General features: G+C 35.3%; 1 protein-coding gene across 1 annotated transcript in view; it reads right to left on the reverse strand.

The window, feature by feature from the left end:
- The window catches only part of HMCN1 (hemicentin 1), a 763,653-nt gene that overhangs the window by 318,867 nt on the left and 424,909 nt on the right, over positions 1-19,877 (reverse strand). The window contains exons 16-20 of the mRNA XM_006901311.1: positions 16,161-16,319; positions 8,922-9,116; positions 5,646-5,741; positions 4,402-4,529; positions 2,958-3,102 (exon numbers count right to left, since the gene is read on the reverse strand). Of these exons, the coding sequence (XP_006901373.1) occupies positions 2,958-3,102; positions 4,402-4,529; positions 5,646-5,741; positions 8,922-9,116; positions 16,161-16,319 (723 nt within the window). The remainder of the gene's footprint in view (positions 1-2,957; positions 3,103-4,401; positions 4,530-5,645; positions 5,742-8,921; positions 9,117-16,160; positions 16,320-19,877) is intronic.

Raw genomic sequence — 19,877 nt, forward strand, 5'->3', positions numbered from 1 at the left:
AGTGGTTCTTTCTACAGATGTAATCGATCTGATTCCTCTGCATACCATCAGGTGAAATCCAAGTATATAACCAGCATCTATGTCTCTCAAAAAAAGTATTTGCTATGAATAAGTCATTGATTGTGCAAAATTCAATCATTCTCCCTCCAGCTCCATTTCTGTCACCGAGTCCATGTTTTCCAACTACTGAATCTTCTTCTCTGTTCCCGACTTTTGTATTCCAGTCACCCATTATTATCACTGCATCTTGATTGCATGTTTGATTGATCTCTGACTGTAAAAGTTGGTAAAAATCTTCTATATCCTCTTCCTTGGCTCTGGTTGTATTAATATACCAAAATCATTTAGTATACTGTATTAAATCTAGCTTAGAAATTAGGCCTCATTTTCTTAAAAAGAAATTAACAGTAAAGCTTAAAAGGTCTTGAGAATTCACATTTAAAAAGACTAAGTAAAGGATTTGAAATAATTTTCAATGAGAAGATTAACATATTTTTATTTTAGAAAGCAACTGAAAATTAAATTATGGGAAAACAAGCAAAGATAGATGAACATTCTATTCTGGAAAAAAGTATCAATGCTCACTGTTTTTGAAATAGTGTTTTTGAGTAAAGGATTTCCCTTCCATGATAATCTCTAAGACCATGCTAAGAATGTAGTAAAATCCCAACAAATGCCACTATATTTTTGTTCCCCCTGTCCTCGAGAGAGATGTGGTTAGATGCTTGTTGGAGCTCTTTCTTTTGCCTTGAATTTAGACTGCTCTTGTTTTCATAGTTACCTAGGAGTAGAAGTTTGCCCAAATAAGATACACCAGAGAACTCAAGAAAGAAATGCCCTTGGAAGAAGGTTTAGATTAAGTGTGCTGAATGCTCATAGTTTCCTTGCCTGGACTTAATCTTGAGATAATTTCTTCTTAAAGAATTGGCAGAAAATTTCTAGCCCTAAATAAGAATGCCAGGCTATTTGCAAAAGTAAGACATTTGATTTCTAGAATCATCCTAAAACAGTCAACTCTCAAATATGTTGTCAATCTTTGGCAACATGAAATAAGCCCTTTTAATAAATGTGTAATGAGTTTGTCAGAGACAAAGGAAAGAAGCAAGTTCAGGTTGCAGTTCTGAAAGATGATGACATTTCCATCTGGGAGAGCAGTTAGTTTCTCCCAAGATTGTCAATCTACATTAATCAAAATCACAACCACACAGTTTGGTCTACTTAATTTTCAGTTATATTTCCATCCATTCATTCATTTTAGAACTGGTTAGTCTTCGAAAGAAATATTCTCAAAAGAAGGGAGGCTGAGTGGTGAAAAAAAACTGCAGAAGTCTATATGAACCGCAAAGGCCTAGAGAAACTGCAACACACTCAGCTCAAAGAGAGACCTGTTGGCTAGACGGTCATATGTTTATAACACATATCTGGGTTGATATCATTTAATGTATTGACCTAATCAGTGGCTTATTTTGTACAAAAATAAACTAACAAAGGATATTGTGAGATGATCTTGTAAATACATCTTAAAAGTACACATGACCTGGTCTGGTTTTGTACCTCATTCCTCTCGCCCAGCAGGCATTACACCTAATTGTGTCACTCTTTTAGCCAGGCATATCTTTTAGATTAGAATTCTTTTTGACACAATATTCCTGGCTTAAACCAATTGCAAATGTTTAGGTGCTAAAACTAAATGCAAATCCCCAAGTTTGGGGATTGATATTACTGAACTAACTTGTCCAATAAATTATTTAAGGACATTACAGGTACTCTATGACAATCCTCTTTAAAAAGATATAAACACAATAGTATGTAGATCGAGCATTAGCTTTTATTTCTCTACTCATCAGCAACCAATACTATTGCCACTGAGTGAATTCTGACCCACAGTAATTCTGCGTGGTGAAGCAGAGCTGATCCAGAGGGTTGTCAAAGCTGCATGTTTTCACAGAAGCAGACTGATAGGTTTGAACTTCTGGTTAGCAGTTAAATACTGTATCCATAGTAGCATCTGAGCTCCTTTAGACTAATCCGCTTTTGAGTTAGTCATTTTTCCCCCCAAATGACTCGAATTTCTTCAAGAGTATTTGCAATGATCTTGGTGAATAAATATTCACCAAATGGTAGAAGATTTAAAGCTTTTGTAGGGGTTAGTTAAAAAGAAAAGGCAACATGAAAAGAGATGCCCTACACCCATTACATTTTTGACAGAGCAAACATGCGCTAGACAAAGACTGAATGAACTACTAAAAATAAATTTTCTGTTCTCTTTTTCCCCCTAAGCTATCCAGCTCTGCAAACAAAGTTATTTCTCATTTTATATTTTTAAAAAGGAATGCCACAAATTCCTTAGGGCAAATATACAAGAAAGTTTTGACAATGTCTTAAACTATGAAGCTGTCACTTATTTACTGAGATGTATAAAGCTGGCAACTGGTAGTCACGGGTGGAAAATGATTGCTTCTGGATTTTCTTACTTGTGACCTTTATTTAACGTGCCAGAAACTGTTTGGTGTACATGAGGTGACCTTTGGAAACGTCTAGGTCATTTCTAGCTGGAATACAAAGGGGTCATTGGTAAGGACATGCTCATTGCATAATATAAAAGGAAATGGGGATTTTGGATGGTACAGTAAATTCAACTAGCCTGAAGTAAAAATGTATTTTTAAACATAATTGTCTGAGAGTTGAGTTCATGTTTTTCAGTGAGTAAACCCTTCACCAAAGCCCTCGGTTAGATTCAGCTAGTAAATTTCAGTGAAGCCTTTATGAACATGTAGAAAAGGGAAATATGGAAACATCATTAATATAGTACAAATATAATTTAAGAGAAAGATTTTGGTAGGAATAACAATTAACAGACTTGCTTAACTTCTTCTAATTAAGATAAAAGAAGAACTTAAGTATATTAAGCAGCTTTGAACACAATTTGGAGACAACAAAACCAGCCAGTGTCTCACCATGCACTTCCACTCTGGTGGTTCTGTTATTGGTCCCGGCAGCATTACTGGCCACACAGGTGTATTCGCCTCCATCCTGAAGACGAACTCGTTCAATGTGAAGGCTCCCATCACTGCGCACTGTGATGTATGGATTCTGGACCAACTTAAAAGAGGCAAAAATCATTTTCGTTAAATAAAATTTGCCTGCGTCATATTGCATCTCCTCTCTCATCCTCCAAACTGGAAAACCGTCCTACAAAAGAACCTATTTTACCATTTAAGTGAAAAATAGTAAGTATAAAGTGTTACCAAAAACAGCACCAATTATATAAAATTTTGTTATATATCATATTATTCTGTTTATAAACACTGATCTGAGTTATGTGCATGCTGCAAAAGGGAATGAGAAACATCAATTGTTTTAAGTTACTGTAATTTTTGCTAACACTCAAGTTCCAAATTCCACATTTGGCTTATATTGTTATTGTCTAAGTAGAATTTAATGTCAGCTATGAAGCAATTTTATATTTCTGTTTTGGCATATAGTCAAGCTGAAGGGAAGTGGCTTAACACTCAGCATTCATTTTGTCATGTCACAGATGTAAAGAGAAAAGGACAAAGTCATCTATTGTCACATATAAATGGCATACCCATAGAAACTGAGTCACAGGAGAATGGCAATATTTTCAGTCAATATCTATCACCCCTGAATCTATATTATTTAAGCATACAGTATAACAATGACATATCTCAGTGTCCAATTTCAAATTAACTTATAAGTGTATTCTTAATTCAGCCAGATATTGATATAAATTAGTTAACTTTTCTCATGTTTTTATTTAAATGTGAACAATTCCATACTTTCTTCTATACAGTTGAGTCTCTCCTAAAAAGTGATGCAAGAAAATAATATGAGAGTATAAAAACTTCTGGAAAAAAAGAAAAAAATGGTCTGAAGAACATGGTAGTATATTTGTGATACAATTTATAAAATTGTGAAAAAAATTTATATCCTTTGATAACTATGAGTTGTATGATGAAAAGCTACAGTAAAATATAATTTTGGGTTTTATATAGTTCATGTGAAAATAAATAATAATTATAGTTAATGTTAAATATAAAATTAAAGCATTTAATGGTAATAAAGCCATTTAATATCCTAAAAGGAACCAAGTATTGAAATGTTATGAAAATACGTTAGGACATTCTTGAGATGAGTTTATTAGTAACATTGTATTTAGTGTGAAATTATGGAAATTATATAATTTTTTTCTGTTTTATTGATAGCAAAACAATATGAACTTTGAAGGCATGTTAACTCTGAAAGGAATTTTCATTATATATACAAACATGTATTTTGTACATTTATTTGCTGTGATTTCATGATTCAGTGGTTAGCGCATGTTGCCTTTTCCTTAAATAAACTAGAAACATGAGTGCCTGACTTTAAATATGTTCTTACCATAGCTGAGTTCTTAATCCACCGCCGTTCTGGGATGGGATTCCCAGCCAATAATGCACAAGGCAAAGTAAGTTGTTGTCCTTCAATTACATTGGCCACTCCTGGGCTGATTCCAATAAGAGGGGCAACTAAATCAGAGAGAGCAGGTGCTTTGAACAATAAATATTTCATCCAAAAGAAACACTATCATTTTCTAGGTTAAGGCTTCAAAAATTTAAGCTTTCAAGATTTGATTATAAATAGTAAAGGATATGAATTTGAAATAAGAGAATAAAGGGTATCTGTGGACAAGGACAATTACCAGAAAACAAATACCAGTGGAGATGTAAGACAGTGAGCAGAACAACACTAGATATGAGGTAAGAGGATGGAAAGTGAGAGACAGGAAATTTAAAATTATTCAGTGGACAAATGCAAAGTAACTGAAAGCATATAAGTAGAAAAGTAGGATCACTGGACACATTCCTTGGAAATATTAATCTAAACAGAAGCTATTGGGTAAGGGCAGATCTGGAAGAAAAGAGATTATTAAGGAATCTGTTAATAGAATGAGATGGTCTCTCCTTCTGCAAAGAAGTACTGTAACTGTCCTCTTCTAGAAATCAAGGAACAAATATAACTTAAAGTAGAATTTTATTCTTTTTTTTAATTTAAAATAAGGTTTATATATGTAAATAATGTGAGATAACTCAAGAAAATTTTGTGGAAGTTGTGAATATTTGTTACTTAATGAGAAACTTACATTATTAGATTTAAAAATCATGTTACATGTTATAATAAATTAAACAATGCAGTAACCATGCAGAAATATAACAGAATGCCAAGACTATTTTAAGACAGTTTAGTAAAAGATGTAGAAAAAATATTATATTCTTTACCTGACATCATACAATAAAAATAATTCCACATGAAGTAAACTGACAAATATGAATAAGATAACCTAGGAAAACTCTCTATATATATTCATATTTAAACTTAAAATGACTTTATTGGATTTGACCTTCATTTTACCAAGTGAAAATTGACTGGTACTATATGTTTTTGAAAGTTATTTCTAGTTCTAATGTTCAAACTTGAAATGCAGGACAAAAGGTAAGGTTAATCTAGTAATTAGATATTTACTAAGGTGTTTTCTCTTGATTTTATTTGTTATTATAAGTGACATAAGTAGTAACAGATGATATTATAAACGGAAGTCTGATGATTCTAGTGAGTGTTATTTCTTGGCACTTAATTGATCTTACCAAGTCCTGTCACCGTTATTGTTGTCTGGGATTGGATCTTTCCAAATTGATTTTCAGCTTCACAAATATAGATGCCTTTATCACTTGCCCATAAGTCTAAAAAGAAGAGGTGATTTAGTCATTCAACACCATCTACAAAACATTACCTATATATCATGTACAGTTCTGAGAGCTGGGAACAGAATGTCTAATATTGTTTTCATGAGTTCCCATCCTAGGGGAAGAGAGAGACAGAAGACAGCAATTAAAAATACAGTGAGATGTATTCGCCACTATGTTCTGAGTTTCAACAAACAATCTGCAGAAGCAAAGAGACAGGAGTGACCAAAAGTGTGTAGGGGGAATGAAGGATTCACACTGTTGATAATATTTGTGCTGAGCATTAAAAGCCAGATGAAACAAAGGAAGGACGATCTTTGCAGCTAATTTATTGCAAAGGCAAAGCCTGAAAAGCTATGAAAACTGTTCAGAGATTGGAAAGCTGTACCATCAATAGACACTGGGAGCTTAGGGAACTTGTTGGGAGTAATTTTTCATTGGAGCTGTTTTTGATGCAATGACTCGAATGGCATCTAGTGAGCAAAAGTTAGGGATACAGCACATGGGAGACTCTAGGAAGGAGGAAGTCCAGGAAGACATTTGAAGGTCTCAATAGAAAAGGATTTGATAATTCTAGTTATAATCATTAAGCCTATATCCCATTTCTGTGTAAGAGAGAGAATAATATATAGTAATAATATTTAACATTTTAGAAAGTTTTCAGTCATTGGCCTCAATTTGCAGTTGGGTTGCTGAATTTATGTTGATAATACATAAAAACATACTTAAGAGTATAGATATTGCTAGAACATTTTGCATGCTATATAGTATTTTACTATAACTTGCTTTATCTTATTTCCTTTTTGTATTATATGTAGGGCACAGTGGCATGATGGTTAAGCACTCAGGAAGGTTAGCAAACTAAATACTTAGCAACTCTGTGGCTTAAGGACCTCTTGATCCATTGACCCCTGTAAAGATTTCAGCCTAGGAAACCCTAGAGGGAGAGCTACTCTATCCTGTTGGAATAAACTGCATAATACACAAAAACAATAACACAGTGGACTATATTACTTTCCTTTCAAAATAGTAAAGGATGAGATATTATAAAACACTTGTTATAAAAAGAAGGTGTTGAATCGCTTCTCGGCCTTTTGGCTAAGATCAAGTGTAAAAAGAAGGTGTTGAGGCAGACTGGGATGGGGAATGTTTGGTTAGAGGATGTACGAGAATAGTCAAGAGACTGAAAACCTCGAGTGGTCTGGAACCTCGTAAGAAGTGTGGCTTTGTCCTGTGAATAAAAGGAAAAGCAAGAAAAGGTTTTAAACAGAGGAATGATTCTACATTTTGCAAATGTCTTAAGAAATTAAAAAAAAGAGTTTAATCTACTGATAAGATTTTGACAGAAAAAAAGCTGATTTCCCTAATGTATAACTTTTAACTAATTTAAAGACATGATAGTTTGTACTTCTGTGCTAATTACACATATTTAGGTGCCAAAATGCACTTGGTAAACTTAGAAGCTATCCACTTTAAACAGAGGCAAACATTTATTTTGAGACAAAAATCTAAGAAATCACTTGGATAATAATTAATGCACCAATTCTAACCAACATATTTCAAATGTTATTAAAGCTTATACTGATTTATGTAGAATTACACAATGATACAAAAACTATGCTTTCAAATCATTCGTTTCTTTCTATTTGCCAGTTTGTCACTGATACTTAATATGTATAATAAGCAGGGGCATTATTGCTGAAGGCTTCCCTTAAATATACCAAATATCCAGTTACATTTTAAAACCAATACATCATCTCACTGCTTCTCCTGAGAATAATCAAAGTTATTTCAAATAACCAATCACTTAATAACTTATAGCTGAAATTTGGGGGCAACTAAATATTTAACTTATTGTTAATATCTCTCTTCAGGTAGGTATAGATTTTAATTAAGGAGTTGTCATAGCTTTGCATGTTATGAGTTACTGATGAAAAAATAGTTAATATACTACTAGTAATACTTTACCATTCTTTATTATAATTTGTGCAAGAGTGAATAAAATAGATGTACTTTTCTACTAAAAGGCCCAAAGGTCTTTATTTGCAAAGAAACAATGAAGTGTGAAGAAGTCATATTGTTTGAGAAGTCTTTATGGCAAACCAATGGAATACATTTGAATAAAAATAGCTTTTATTGCAATTCCAAAATATAAAATTGCACTGGGAAAATTTTGCTGTCAAGGATCTCTTTGAAAAGATATCAGTTGAACTAACTCAGTCCCACAAGGACAAATATTGTATAAAATCATTATTATAGAATGAGTATGAGGATCCAAGCGGGGTGGGTGGAGCAGAGGGATGAGGATGTGCAGGGATGGGGGGATTATTCATGGGGTTGTACAATTTGATGGATGAGGAGGTGAGGGAAATTGGAAGAATCTGGTCTGGGAAACAATGTATTTAATTTTGTAAAAATCGAGTAATAATAATAATAGTAGTAATAATGTTGCTGTGTATCATCAAGTCTGAACCGACCCATAGCTGACCCTTTAGCGGGTTTTCAGAGGCAGTTAACTGCAGAGGAGGAGACTGCCCATCCTTCTTCCAAATAGTAATAACAATAACAATAATAAAGATATGAGTTGAAAGACTACAGTGGGCCCAAACCAGGCCATAGTATTTTTCAATTGCTTCCTATGCATCTGAAACTGGGACAATGAACAAGACAGATTAAAGGAAAAGCATTGGCTTTGAGTTGTGGTTTTAGCAAGTAGTATTGAATATGTCATGGATTACAAAAGAACAAACAAAAGTATCTTGGAAGAAGTCCAAGAGGGTGCACCTTAGAAGCAAGGGTGGTGAAACTTTGTCTCACATACTATGGGCATGTTGTCAAAAGGGGTCCATCCTTGGAAAAAGACTTTCTGGGAAAGGTCATAAAAAGAGTAGAGGACCCTCACGGAGAGAGATTGACATAAGTGACTACAACAATGTGCTTGAGCATGTCAGAGGTGGTAAGGATGCAGGATGGGGCACATTTCACATCTGTTGTTCACAGGGTCACTGAGTCACACTAGACTTGAAGGTATTTAACAACAGCAATTTAAAGTGAAATGCAACAAAGGATGTTGGCATGATTAATTATTTAAAAATATAGTAACACTTATGTCTGAAATTTTGCAGATGTCTAACACATATGCTCTTAGTTGTAAAAACTATATTTTGTTTAACCTACTTGAAATGAAGAGTGCTCCTGTTCTTAGTTGGCTAATGGAGCTAACTGAAAAGGGTCTTGAGAAGAGTGGCATGTTATCTAATCGTCGCCATTTGATCCTTGGTTCTGGATAACCTTGAACATAGCATGGTAATGTCACATTTGACCCAATGTCCATAGATACATCTGGAGGCTCCTGTATGAAAACTGGAGGTGCTGGAAGATATTTTCAAATAAAAATAAAAACAGATCATTGACACAATTCATAGGCACATTAAATATACACTTAAGCTATTAAGCAATCAGTATATTGAGTTTGAAACATACCACTACTGATCATCTAATATTATATGCTAACATCTTAATTATCTCTCTGATATAGGAATAGTACACATCTTTGCTCTCTAAATGCCTTTGCATAGTCAATGAAACACAGATAGACATTCCTCTGGTATTCCCTGCTTTCAGCCAAGATCCATCTAACATCAGCTACAATGGCCCTAGTACCACGACCCCTTCTAAACGACATAATTATAGGCATACTTTAACGCTTAATAGCAACTAACACAGTGCTTTATACATTACAAATTATCATAAAATATTTGTGATCAGATTACTGAATCAATGTTAAAACACTGCAACAAATAATGCTCTCTGTCTTTGTGTCTGTGTGCCTGTGATAACAACCTTACCTTAATCTACTACATTTGAACTCATGCTTTTGAAGGAAAAATGATAACTACAGAATCTATTGTCTGTTTTTTAAAGCTAAAAATTAAGTTAAAAAAATTAGATGAAATACAATATGTTTTTTTAAAATGAAGTATCTGTGTCTACATTTCTCTCAGTCCATTCAAAGGAATTTAATTGACAAAAACAATTGATAAAAGGAATAATAGCTTCTAACATAGCCAATAGTTGCAAATTCCAGATTTCCAAGACATGGTTAATTTTCTCTGGGTTAGTTAACAGCCATTCATTTTCAAAGAGTTAAATTTTCTGAGAAACAGAGTTTCAGGGTATGCTCAGATTATGGGTACATGAAATTTGAAGGTAGGATAGAATTTACAGAATAGCAGAGGACTTGTAAAAACTTGGTGGTAGCTAAGTACATCACTAAGAGTAAGGAGGTCCTGAGACATTAAAACACAGACACTGGTGAAATTTATAAAGTCCAGAGCTAAAACAAGCAAGAACGAATGTATTAAAAAAAAAAAAAGTAAGCAAAATTCAAATTGTGCACAGAAAACTCAGTTAATACAGGAGAAGTCTCGTGTAGAAAAGATGTTTGGGGAACAGTAGTAGACATAAGAACATTAAAAAAAAACAACTAAAGAAATATCTAAAAGATCACCAATTAAGGAAAATACATAGCAGTCCCTAAAAACACGGCAAATGAGACTAGCAGGCACGAGGTAAGCAGCCAAGACAGCACAAAGAAGACTTCGATGACAAGCAAACCTCAAAAATGAACAAAACTCAGGCCAAGAAGCTTTTTAAATACTTCCTACCACTGAGTGTGGCCAACTTGGACAGCAAGTGAATTACACCAAGTGGATGGTAAACAGATTACTGAGAATATGGAGTGAGAAAGCCGCCAGTAAGAGTATTATATACAGAGAATTACATACAGTGCTGTGTAGCTGAGAGAGTTTGAGGGGGAGGGAGGATTAATCATGGGTTTGTACAATTTGATGAATTGGGGGAGTGAGGGAAATTGAAAGAATTTGTTCTTGAAAACAATGTAGAAAAATTTTGTAAATAAACTAGCAGAAAATAAAAACAAAATAACACACACATCAAACAAAACAAAAGAGTCCATCGGCTGGTTTTGATGGCAGTTCCACTGCTTCTTAGGCAACTTAACTTTTCCCAGGTTTTTTTCCCATGAATGAAAAGAGGGTAATAACATTCTCCTTGCCATGTTGTTAAAAGAAGATACTCGTGTCCACAGTAAGCACATATTCACTCTCATTTACTAGAAATATTATGGAGTTAACTGAGAATCTCTTAGTTTTAGAACTTATTATGTCTATTTTCAGTCTCATCTTTTTATTTTTAACATGTAGTTTAGTCGCTGTAGATCTTGTTCAATTCTCCATTATCCCCTAAGAATTTGCACATTAGAGCTACACTAAGTCAAGCCTCAGGTGTTACTAATAGATTTGTGTGCACCCATTATTTTGAAAACAAAAATTTAAAATGGTTGTTCATCTTGTACTAAAACTTACTGCAAAATTATTCTATTTCTTTTAATAATAATCACACACACACACACACACACACACACACACACACACACGTACGTTACAGCAATCCCTGCGTTATATTAGTCCAACGGTGGTTTTGGGTTTGGTTTCTTTTTTTTCCCCTTAAAATGGATGGACACACTGGTGCTACCAAACCACAAAATACACAACGTGGACTAAGACTCAACCCCTGTGTTTAGTGCAGATTGCTACAGATGAAGTCACTGCCAGGCCAAATTTTTGTTTGATGTAGACAATCTTACTTTCTTGCAAAAGAATTCACAGTTCACCAATGCTTTTCAAAAAAAGATGAAAATCATTAGTAGCTTTCCTTGTTGACCTGAAATGTCCAGAGCTTAAAGCCACAACAATGTGAAATAGGAAAAAGGAGATTCACAGCAAGAAACCAGAACTCAAGAATAATATTAAACAGGATGCATTATTTTTGATCTATTCTTGCTGATATGAAGCAACAGGTTCACAAAAACATTATTAAAGCTGAAATAGCCATATGATCTGAATAAAAGTATGTTCCTCCCCGCCCCCTCCCTGGCCCCATCACAGGCTACTTAAATTTATGCTCAATAGTTCGGGAGCATGCGTGAATAATTTTATGCACTAAGAGTTTAACACCAGCAGTCAGGTAATCAAAAGACAAATTGCACTGGGAAAATCTGCTATTATGGACCTCTCCAGAATGCTGAAGAGCAACAATGTCAGTCTACATACAAAAGTGCACCTAATCCAGGCCATGGTCTTCTAAATTACTTGTTATGCTTCGGAGAGTTGGACAATGACTAAGGATGACAGAAGAAGAACATATGTTTTTCAGTTGTAGTGCTGGAGAAGAGTCTTGAATATACCATGGACTGCCAAGAAAACAAATAGGTCTGTCTTGGAGAGGGTGAATCCAAGTGTCTCCTTGGAGGCTAGGATTTTGAAGCTCTGTCTCACTCACATACTTTGGGCACGACAAATAGCCTGATACACTAGACTAGCATGTAGCCTAATATACTAGACTGACACGTAGCCAGGAGAGATCGATCGGTTCTTAAAGAAGGACAGCATGCTCGGAATGGTGGATGGACAGTGCAGGAGAGGAAGACCCTGGATGAGAGGGATTGGTACAATAACCAGGGTGATGGGGGTTGGTGTGTGGAAGTCCGTGAGACTGGCTCAGGACAGAGAAGGGTTCAGAGCTACTGTACATAGGGTTGCTATACATCACAGGTGACTCAATGGCACATAACAATAATAACATACTATGACAGATTTGGAAGCAGTTGTGGCATCTACTTTCTAAACATGCCTCCAGAAACTCTATGAACTTTGATAAATATCAATAATTGTAGAGGGGCTTTATGGCTTTTTTTCATAGGGTCATTATAAGTCATGCTTGATTCGAAGACAATCAACAACAACAACAAGAGTTTAATAAGAAGCTCTTAAGGGGTTGTTCGCCCAACTCAAAGGGAGGCAGTTTGAATCCACCAGCTGCTCCAAGGGAGAAAGATAAAAATCTTCTCCAGCGTGATTTACTGCCTTTGAAAACCCACTGGAGAGTCAACTATGAGTCAGTTACAACTTAATGGTAAAGAAGCATTTACTGCTTTATTTGCCCCCAATCATTTTTCGGGAGGTGGGCAGGGGGAAAGACTAAATGAAACAGTGAATTTCATATTATAAGCATAATGTTTAGTCTCAAAGTAGTTCACTAGGATGGTTTTATATAGATTTAGCTGTACAGAAAAGAGAGAGATCTCTTTCTTTCTCTACATGGAGAGTGGAGGGACAGCACAGGAGGGGAAGGCCCTCTATGAGGTGGATTGATTCAGTGACTGGGGTATTTGAGATGGGTGTATTGGAGACAGTGCGATTGGCACAGGACAGAGCAGAGTTGAGGACTGTTGTACATAGTGTCGCTATGAGTCACAAGGGACTCGACAGCACATAACAACAACAACAACAACTCTACATGTACATGAATTTCTATATTTTTCAAAACTCCAAGAATGAAAATTGTCAGTTAGTTTAGTTAGTATCTATTTATTTGACATGTGTTGCCTGAACTAGGTTCATAGGAGCACTAGAAACCACTAGCATGATGAATATTAACCAAATTTTAGATTCCACACACTGGGCATGGGTTCTTGCTATCACCTTGGAGGGTAAGTATCACTTAAATTTTTATTTTGTAGTTCAGGAAAGTCAGGCAGAAAGGTCACACATTAAGTGGTGGTAGAGTTGGGATTCAAAAATCTAACCTCTCAACAGAGAAATAAATCATTGTGTACATTCAGGGGAAAGTTTTGATTTTATAGTTGTTTGTTTCTTTTTTAATCTAATACATATAACCACAACATTCATCATGATTATGATTTGCATGGTTCTTGACAGTTATATCTTGAATTTGCCACAATATATATTCATGATTTTATGTGAACAGTCAAGGTCTAATCAATCTCTCTGAGTATAATGAGCAGGGTTCTAACTATGAATAATAAAATGGTTAACGCACAACAGTCACGGAGGAATAATTCTGATCTTATACTAAGTTATCTGGCAACTGTTAACAAGATCAAGGTTACAGAAAGCAAACAACTGGATTAATTCCATTAGGGCAATTACTGGAATAGGAGTTGAGAAAGCCATAGTTTTAGAGTCAGAGAGGGTGAGGGTCATATGAATGTGGGTGAAGATAATGCAAAATTCAATTCAGCTCAAGGAATGAAGTGTAAAACAAAACATTTGTTGGAATGTTTCTTAATCCAATCAATGCAAGTCACCGCAGCACAGCCAGCCTCAACCCATACATGCTGTATCACTGGAGAACAGGGAATTTGGAAAATCCAGAACCTACATAGATTTCCAAGAAGTTAATGAGCAAGGGGGAAAAAAATGTGTAGGATTGTTCGAGTTATACAGATAGGGGTGAAAATGTCATTGCAAGCTGGGGTTGCTATTCTCTTCCTCTTAAACAGTACAATTCTAGAAGTATGTTGAGTAAAAATGAAATACATGGGGGGGAAAAAGGAGGGAGAAACAAAATGTTGAGAATGAAGATGCGGTGCATATAATTTCCAGAAAACAAGAATTGTGTATGCATTGATATGAGCTTTTCTCAGTTGGGTCTGACTTTCACAGCTTGCCGGGAGATCCAGAAACGTCCTGCATCCAGAGAGTCTAATCTCATTTCCAAGGCACTTCTCTTAATAACCACAGAGTTTAGTCATGGTTCAAACATGTCTTGATGTGCTCTAGAGAGTCCACACAGTGGTCTTTGTGGCCATTCTCAGCTTGTTGATTCTACCCTAAGGACATAATCTTCAAGAATGCAGAACAGTCACAAGATGGCCTGAGAGCAAAAGCATCATACAAGATCACGGGAAGTAAAAATTACTTGATATATATAAAGGGGGGAAAATAAGTTGTGGGGCCATTATATTAATTTAAAGAAGAGAACTAAAATGTTGCATGTTATTTTGTTATGTTATGAAATGCATTTTATTTATAGTGCCTAACTAGTTAAAAAAATACCAAAAACCACAAAACACCAAAATCACAAAAACACCCAGCTTTTGCCTAAATGCCATCACATTTTTGTTTTTGTTGTTGGTTGCTATTAAGTGGATTCTCACTCATAGCAACCCCACCGCAGGCAAATGAAAATACAATTTAATGAAAAGTGATAGTTTATAAACTTTGAGTGATGAAAACGTTGGAATTACTTCTTTAAACTGAGCTGCCAACTTGTTTTTCATACAAACTAGTTGTTTTAGTTCATATTATGCCACACTGTATACAGTTTTTTGAGAGACTTAGAGAAACAAAAATAAAAAGGGAAGACCAACTTCTTGACACAATTAATTATTAGCTATTAAGATGTTGTAGCTTTTACATAAAATATTTATTTATAGTTAATACTTTATTTTAGACATTTAATAATAAATTAATAATAATAATAATAATAATAAATAGCTATGTACAATCTACTACATTTGCTGTAAACATCATCTCCAAATTATAGTCTGAAACCAAAGGCTCATTTCTGGCCTCCAGATGTTAGTAATTAAAAATATGGTGTTAGAATAGCTGACTTCTCATTGGAAAATGTTTGGCAATATCTAATATACTGGTTAAGACCACAGTCTCCGAAATAAGAAAGATTTCCTGAGAAACCAGTTTCTGTGAACTCAGTTCTGACTCATGGTGACTCTGTTTGTAACAGAATAGATTTATACTTAACAGGGTTTCCAGTAAGTAAATCTTCTTAAAATTATCAGACCTCTCTTCTGAGGCACCAGTGGATGGACTCAAACCACTAACCTAACTGTTAGAAGTAGCATGCGAAACACATGCACAATGGAGGAACTCCAAAGTCAGAAAATCTGGGTTCAAATATTCAGGCTCCTCTTCCTCTGCACATTGACTCTCATTAAGTTGATTTGTCTTTCTAAGACTTATTTTCCATCTTTATAAAACTGACATCATAATAGCATCACTTTCTTATTAACACTGCCAAATTATTGAGATAATGCATATGAAGATTATCATAAGACCTTGTAAATAGAAAACAATAAATGCAACATATAATTATGGTATTTGTTGTTAGGTGCTATAGAGTCGACTCTGACTACTGTACAACAGACTGAAGACTTTCCTGATCCTGTGCCATCTTCATAATCTCTGTCAAGCCTAAATGCATTGTTGCAGTCACTGTGTCAGTTCATCTTGAGGGTCTTCCCTTCACCAACCCTCCACATTTCCAAGCATTATGTCTTCTAACAATGACTGGACCCTCCTGACAACATGCCTATAGCATGTGACATGAAATAGCAACATTTTTGTTACTAAGAATAATCTAGTTGCACTTCTAGTTATCATAAATTTTCACTTTGCTGTTGCCATTCTGATAAATATGCCTTACCAACCCTTTCAAAGGAATTAAACATGGAAAAGCCTGCAGATCAATATTGAAATAAGGTTTATCTATCAAAATTGGGATGCTTACAGCCAACGTCCAGAGTTATTTTGCCAGTTGCTCTTCCAGCATCATTGATGGCTATGCACATATAATCACCAGCATCTAGATCTTGTGTTTCTTGAATCTTCAATTGTCCCAAAAGAGGGTCAATGATAAGGAATGTTGATGGCCTCAGCTCAAGATCCCCTACACCAAATCAAAAGGAGAGAATATTAAACACTAAAGCACTTATGTGGTATTTACATTGACTCTGCAATTGGTTTGATTTCAAAATTGAAGAAAATTGAAAAGTTTGGTGTTTTTTTTTTAAATATAAGTGTTTGGTGCAAAGTAGACTATGTCCATGCAATGAAAGAATGAAGTGTTTATTGGTATCTTATTATTACATATAATTCTATACACTAGCCTATAACCAAAAATCCAGACCTAAAGTGATTTTTTTACTGATTGTTTCTAAATTTATATGTATCTAAGTAAGAACAAGCTCTTTGAAGCTCCACTGAGGAACTAGAAATTGATGGCAGTTCTAATGACTGTGGTAGGGAAACAGAAACTTGAAAGAGAGGGCAGAAAGAGGCTTCTTTCTAGTGTCTCTGTGGAAAATAAAACTATCCATTTTCCAGGCAATGTTTGAGCAATTAGACATGTTCCGTGTTGGGATAATGACCAGTTTTTTTTGGTTTGTGGAAGAGTACTTAGTTAGATTTTGTTTTGGAAAGGAGGTAAGTTGACTGAAAAGATTCTGAGGAAGGCAGGGAGGAAGGAACAACTTTTAGCTGAAGAGAACAGGGAAGGGCATGTTGGAAGAAGTGAAGAACATCCAATGACAGTAACAGGGTTTTGTTATAAGTCTCCTAAGACAATGTCACTAAATTTGAATTTGTTGCTGTTTTTAGGTGCCATCAAGTCGAGTATGACTCATAGCAAGACTATAAATTGTAGATCTGAACCCCGTCCTATCCTGTGCCATCTTCATACTTCCTAACACACTAGAGCCCATTGCAGCAGTTACTGTGTCAATACACCTGGTTGAGGGTCTTCCTCTTCTTCACCAACCCTCTATCTTTCTAAGCATCATGTTCCTCTACAAGGAATAGCTCCTCCTAGCAAAATGCCCAAAGTTTGTTTCAGATTAATAGTGATTAAACAAAATATAAATTGGTAAAAAACTACCTCAATCAAGTTCACATTTTATAGCCTCTCGGTTCTTTATTTCAACTGAAAAGTTCATTATCATATAATTGAGGCATCGTAGAAAAATACATACTCTGAGATAGAAACTACGCAAGTATTACTTAGTTTTAGTTTAAAGAGCTATGATGGCTTTGGCTTAGTTGTAAAACATTGCACTGTTAACCCAAAGACAGGTAATTTGAATCCACCAGTTGCTCTGCAGGAGAAAGATGGGGAATCTTATCACATAATATGTACTGCCTATAAAAACCAGTGGGAAGGTGAGCTATGAGTCAGTTCTGACTCAATGGCACATAAAAACAAGAATAGTTATAATTTAATCTCTATATTAGATATAAATTTAAGAAAAATACAGTAAAATGAATAAACTGTCTTGACATCTATTGTGAAATTTAAACATAATTAACACTGGGGAAGGATAGTAGTGTAATTTCAATTCAGCCCTATTCTCAATAAGTGGAGGTGGAGTTAGTGTAAAAGTTGGCTTTTTTAGCCATTTACAGTTAGCCTATCTTGTCTCCACCTACCTAAAATACAGACACATGGTCTGGCAAAGTAGCATGGTCTTGCAAATCATCAATAACTGTGGGACTAGGATACAAGAAAGAGTGCTTCTTACACTGGGCAGCAAGACTTGAGGAAAGCAAGACTTGTGGCAAGTAAGACTTGTGGTAGCAAGACTTGAGGGACACTGGAGAAAGAGCCTGGTGAAAGTGAAAGCTTGGTAGTGGAGAGACTGGGGCATTGATATAGAGAAAGTGTGGAAAGGTGTAACTAGTAGTCCACATCTAAAGGCCAAAGTTAACCTATTTTGCTGTTCCTGCCTTTCTTGATAGAAGGAAAATTGGCATGCTGAACTGAAACCTGAGGTTGGACTAACTGAAGAATTGTACTTTGGGACGGCTTACCTAAAATTTGGCTTTCCTTTGGGGGATATTCTTTGCTTGCCCACCCCCTCCAACTTACTTCTCTAATAAAACACCAATTTCAGTAACACAACTGTGAGACTGTATCAACAACGAATAAATGAACCTCTTGCTGCTGGTGTAGGCACCTTGGGGTTGGGATTTGGGCTCTGTATCTGCTTTCTTCTCTTGGGTGGTGAGTAGCTGTGTTAATCACGCCCTCTGCTTTTTCAGACACACATTGATGTTCCTGTGCCCCCATGGTCCATTTTCTCTTCTTCAGACTTTTGGTGTTTAGGAGTGGAATTCATTGTTTCAGATTCACAGACCCATGGTTCCGTGTTTTTTTAATGTGGGACTTTTGGAGATGTAAAGATTAAATGGTAATTAATTCTTTCAACAAAGTGGGGGGAAAACCTACAAAGTTACTTTTACTGTTACTAAACTGGAAAGAAAAGTTGAGAAGCTGCTAGTTGAGAAGCTGCTTCTTGCCTGAGACAAAAGAGTATAAAGATGAATCTGAGAATTTCCTTAAAACTTTCTGTATGAGTCCCCCCTTATATGTCATAATGTTACATTGATATATATGATAAAAATGACTAAGGTTTTTGTTAACTTGATTATAACATATATTGAAAAGATGATTAAGGTTTTTGTTGCTTGCTATGTACATTGTAATTAGAGGAAAATTGTAAGCCAGTTGGATAGAATGCTTCTCATATTAGGCAGCAAGATTAAGATGAGGAAGACTTATGGTGGAAAGACTTGAGGAAGACTGGAATAAGACCCTGGTGAGAGTGAGACCTTGGTGATGGTGACAGAGAGACGATAGCATTGCTGTGGAGAAACTGTGGCAAGATGTGACCTGAGAATTCTTAGCATTTGTCCTGGCCACAGTTATAGATTTTTTTTTCTGGATACTTGAAGGAGAAGCTGACTTATGACTGCTCTGAGGCAAACCTTGCTAAATGATTAGGATTTATTTGACTGCTGAATTGAAACCAGATCCTGGACTATTTGAGGAATTGTGTCTTGGAACTGCACTATAAAATTTGGATTTGCATTGATAGTCTTTGTCTCTCACACTCTCCAACTAACTTCCCTAATAAACCCCATTCTCAGTAGCACTACTGTGAGTCTATGAGAAAACAATGAATAAATAATCCCCCTTGCTGCTGGTGTGGCTCTAGAGAGGCACCACAGGGCTGGGCTATGGACTTTTTATCTGCTTTCTGGTCTGGAATGGTGAGGAGCTGTGTTATTCTGATTACCTCTGGCCATTTCAGAGAGATGCCCATGGCCCTCTGCCTCCATGTCCAGTTTTCTCCACTTTAGATAGCGGATATAAAGAATATCAAAGAGATTTTTATATCTGGTATATTTTCAAAGAGCTAATGGTAATTGTTTAAAGTTTTTCTGTCTCAAGTCCTTGTTACATTTCTAAACATTATTGGGGAACTTAAAGAGGTTTTTGAAAAATATTGATTACATTAATTTATATTTAGCATTCTAAAAACTAAGCTGAAGAAATGAAAATATACATTATTTTATAATAATGAACATTTAAAACATTTTAGCACAACAAATACATTTTATAAGTAATAACTTTTAAAATGAAATTAAGTTAGAAAATTGGGATTTTTCC

Source organism: Elephantulus edwardii, unplaced genomic scaffold (genome assembly GCF_000299155.1).
Source record: "Elephantulus edwardii isolate Elephantulus edwardi_28Jun2011 unplaced genomic scaffold, EleEdw1.0 scaffold00318, whole genome shotgun sequence".
Lineage (NCBI taxonomy): Eukaryota > Metazoa > Chordata > Mammalia > Macroscelidea > Macroscelididae > Elephantulus > Elephantulus edwardii.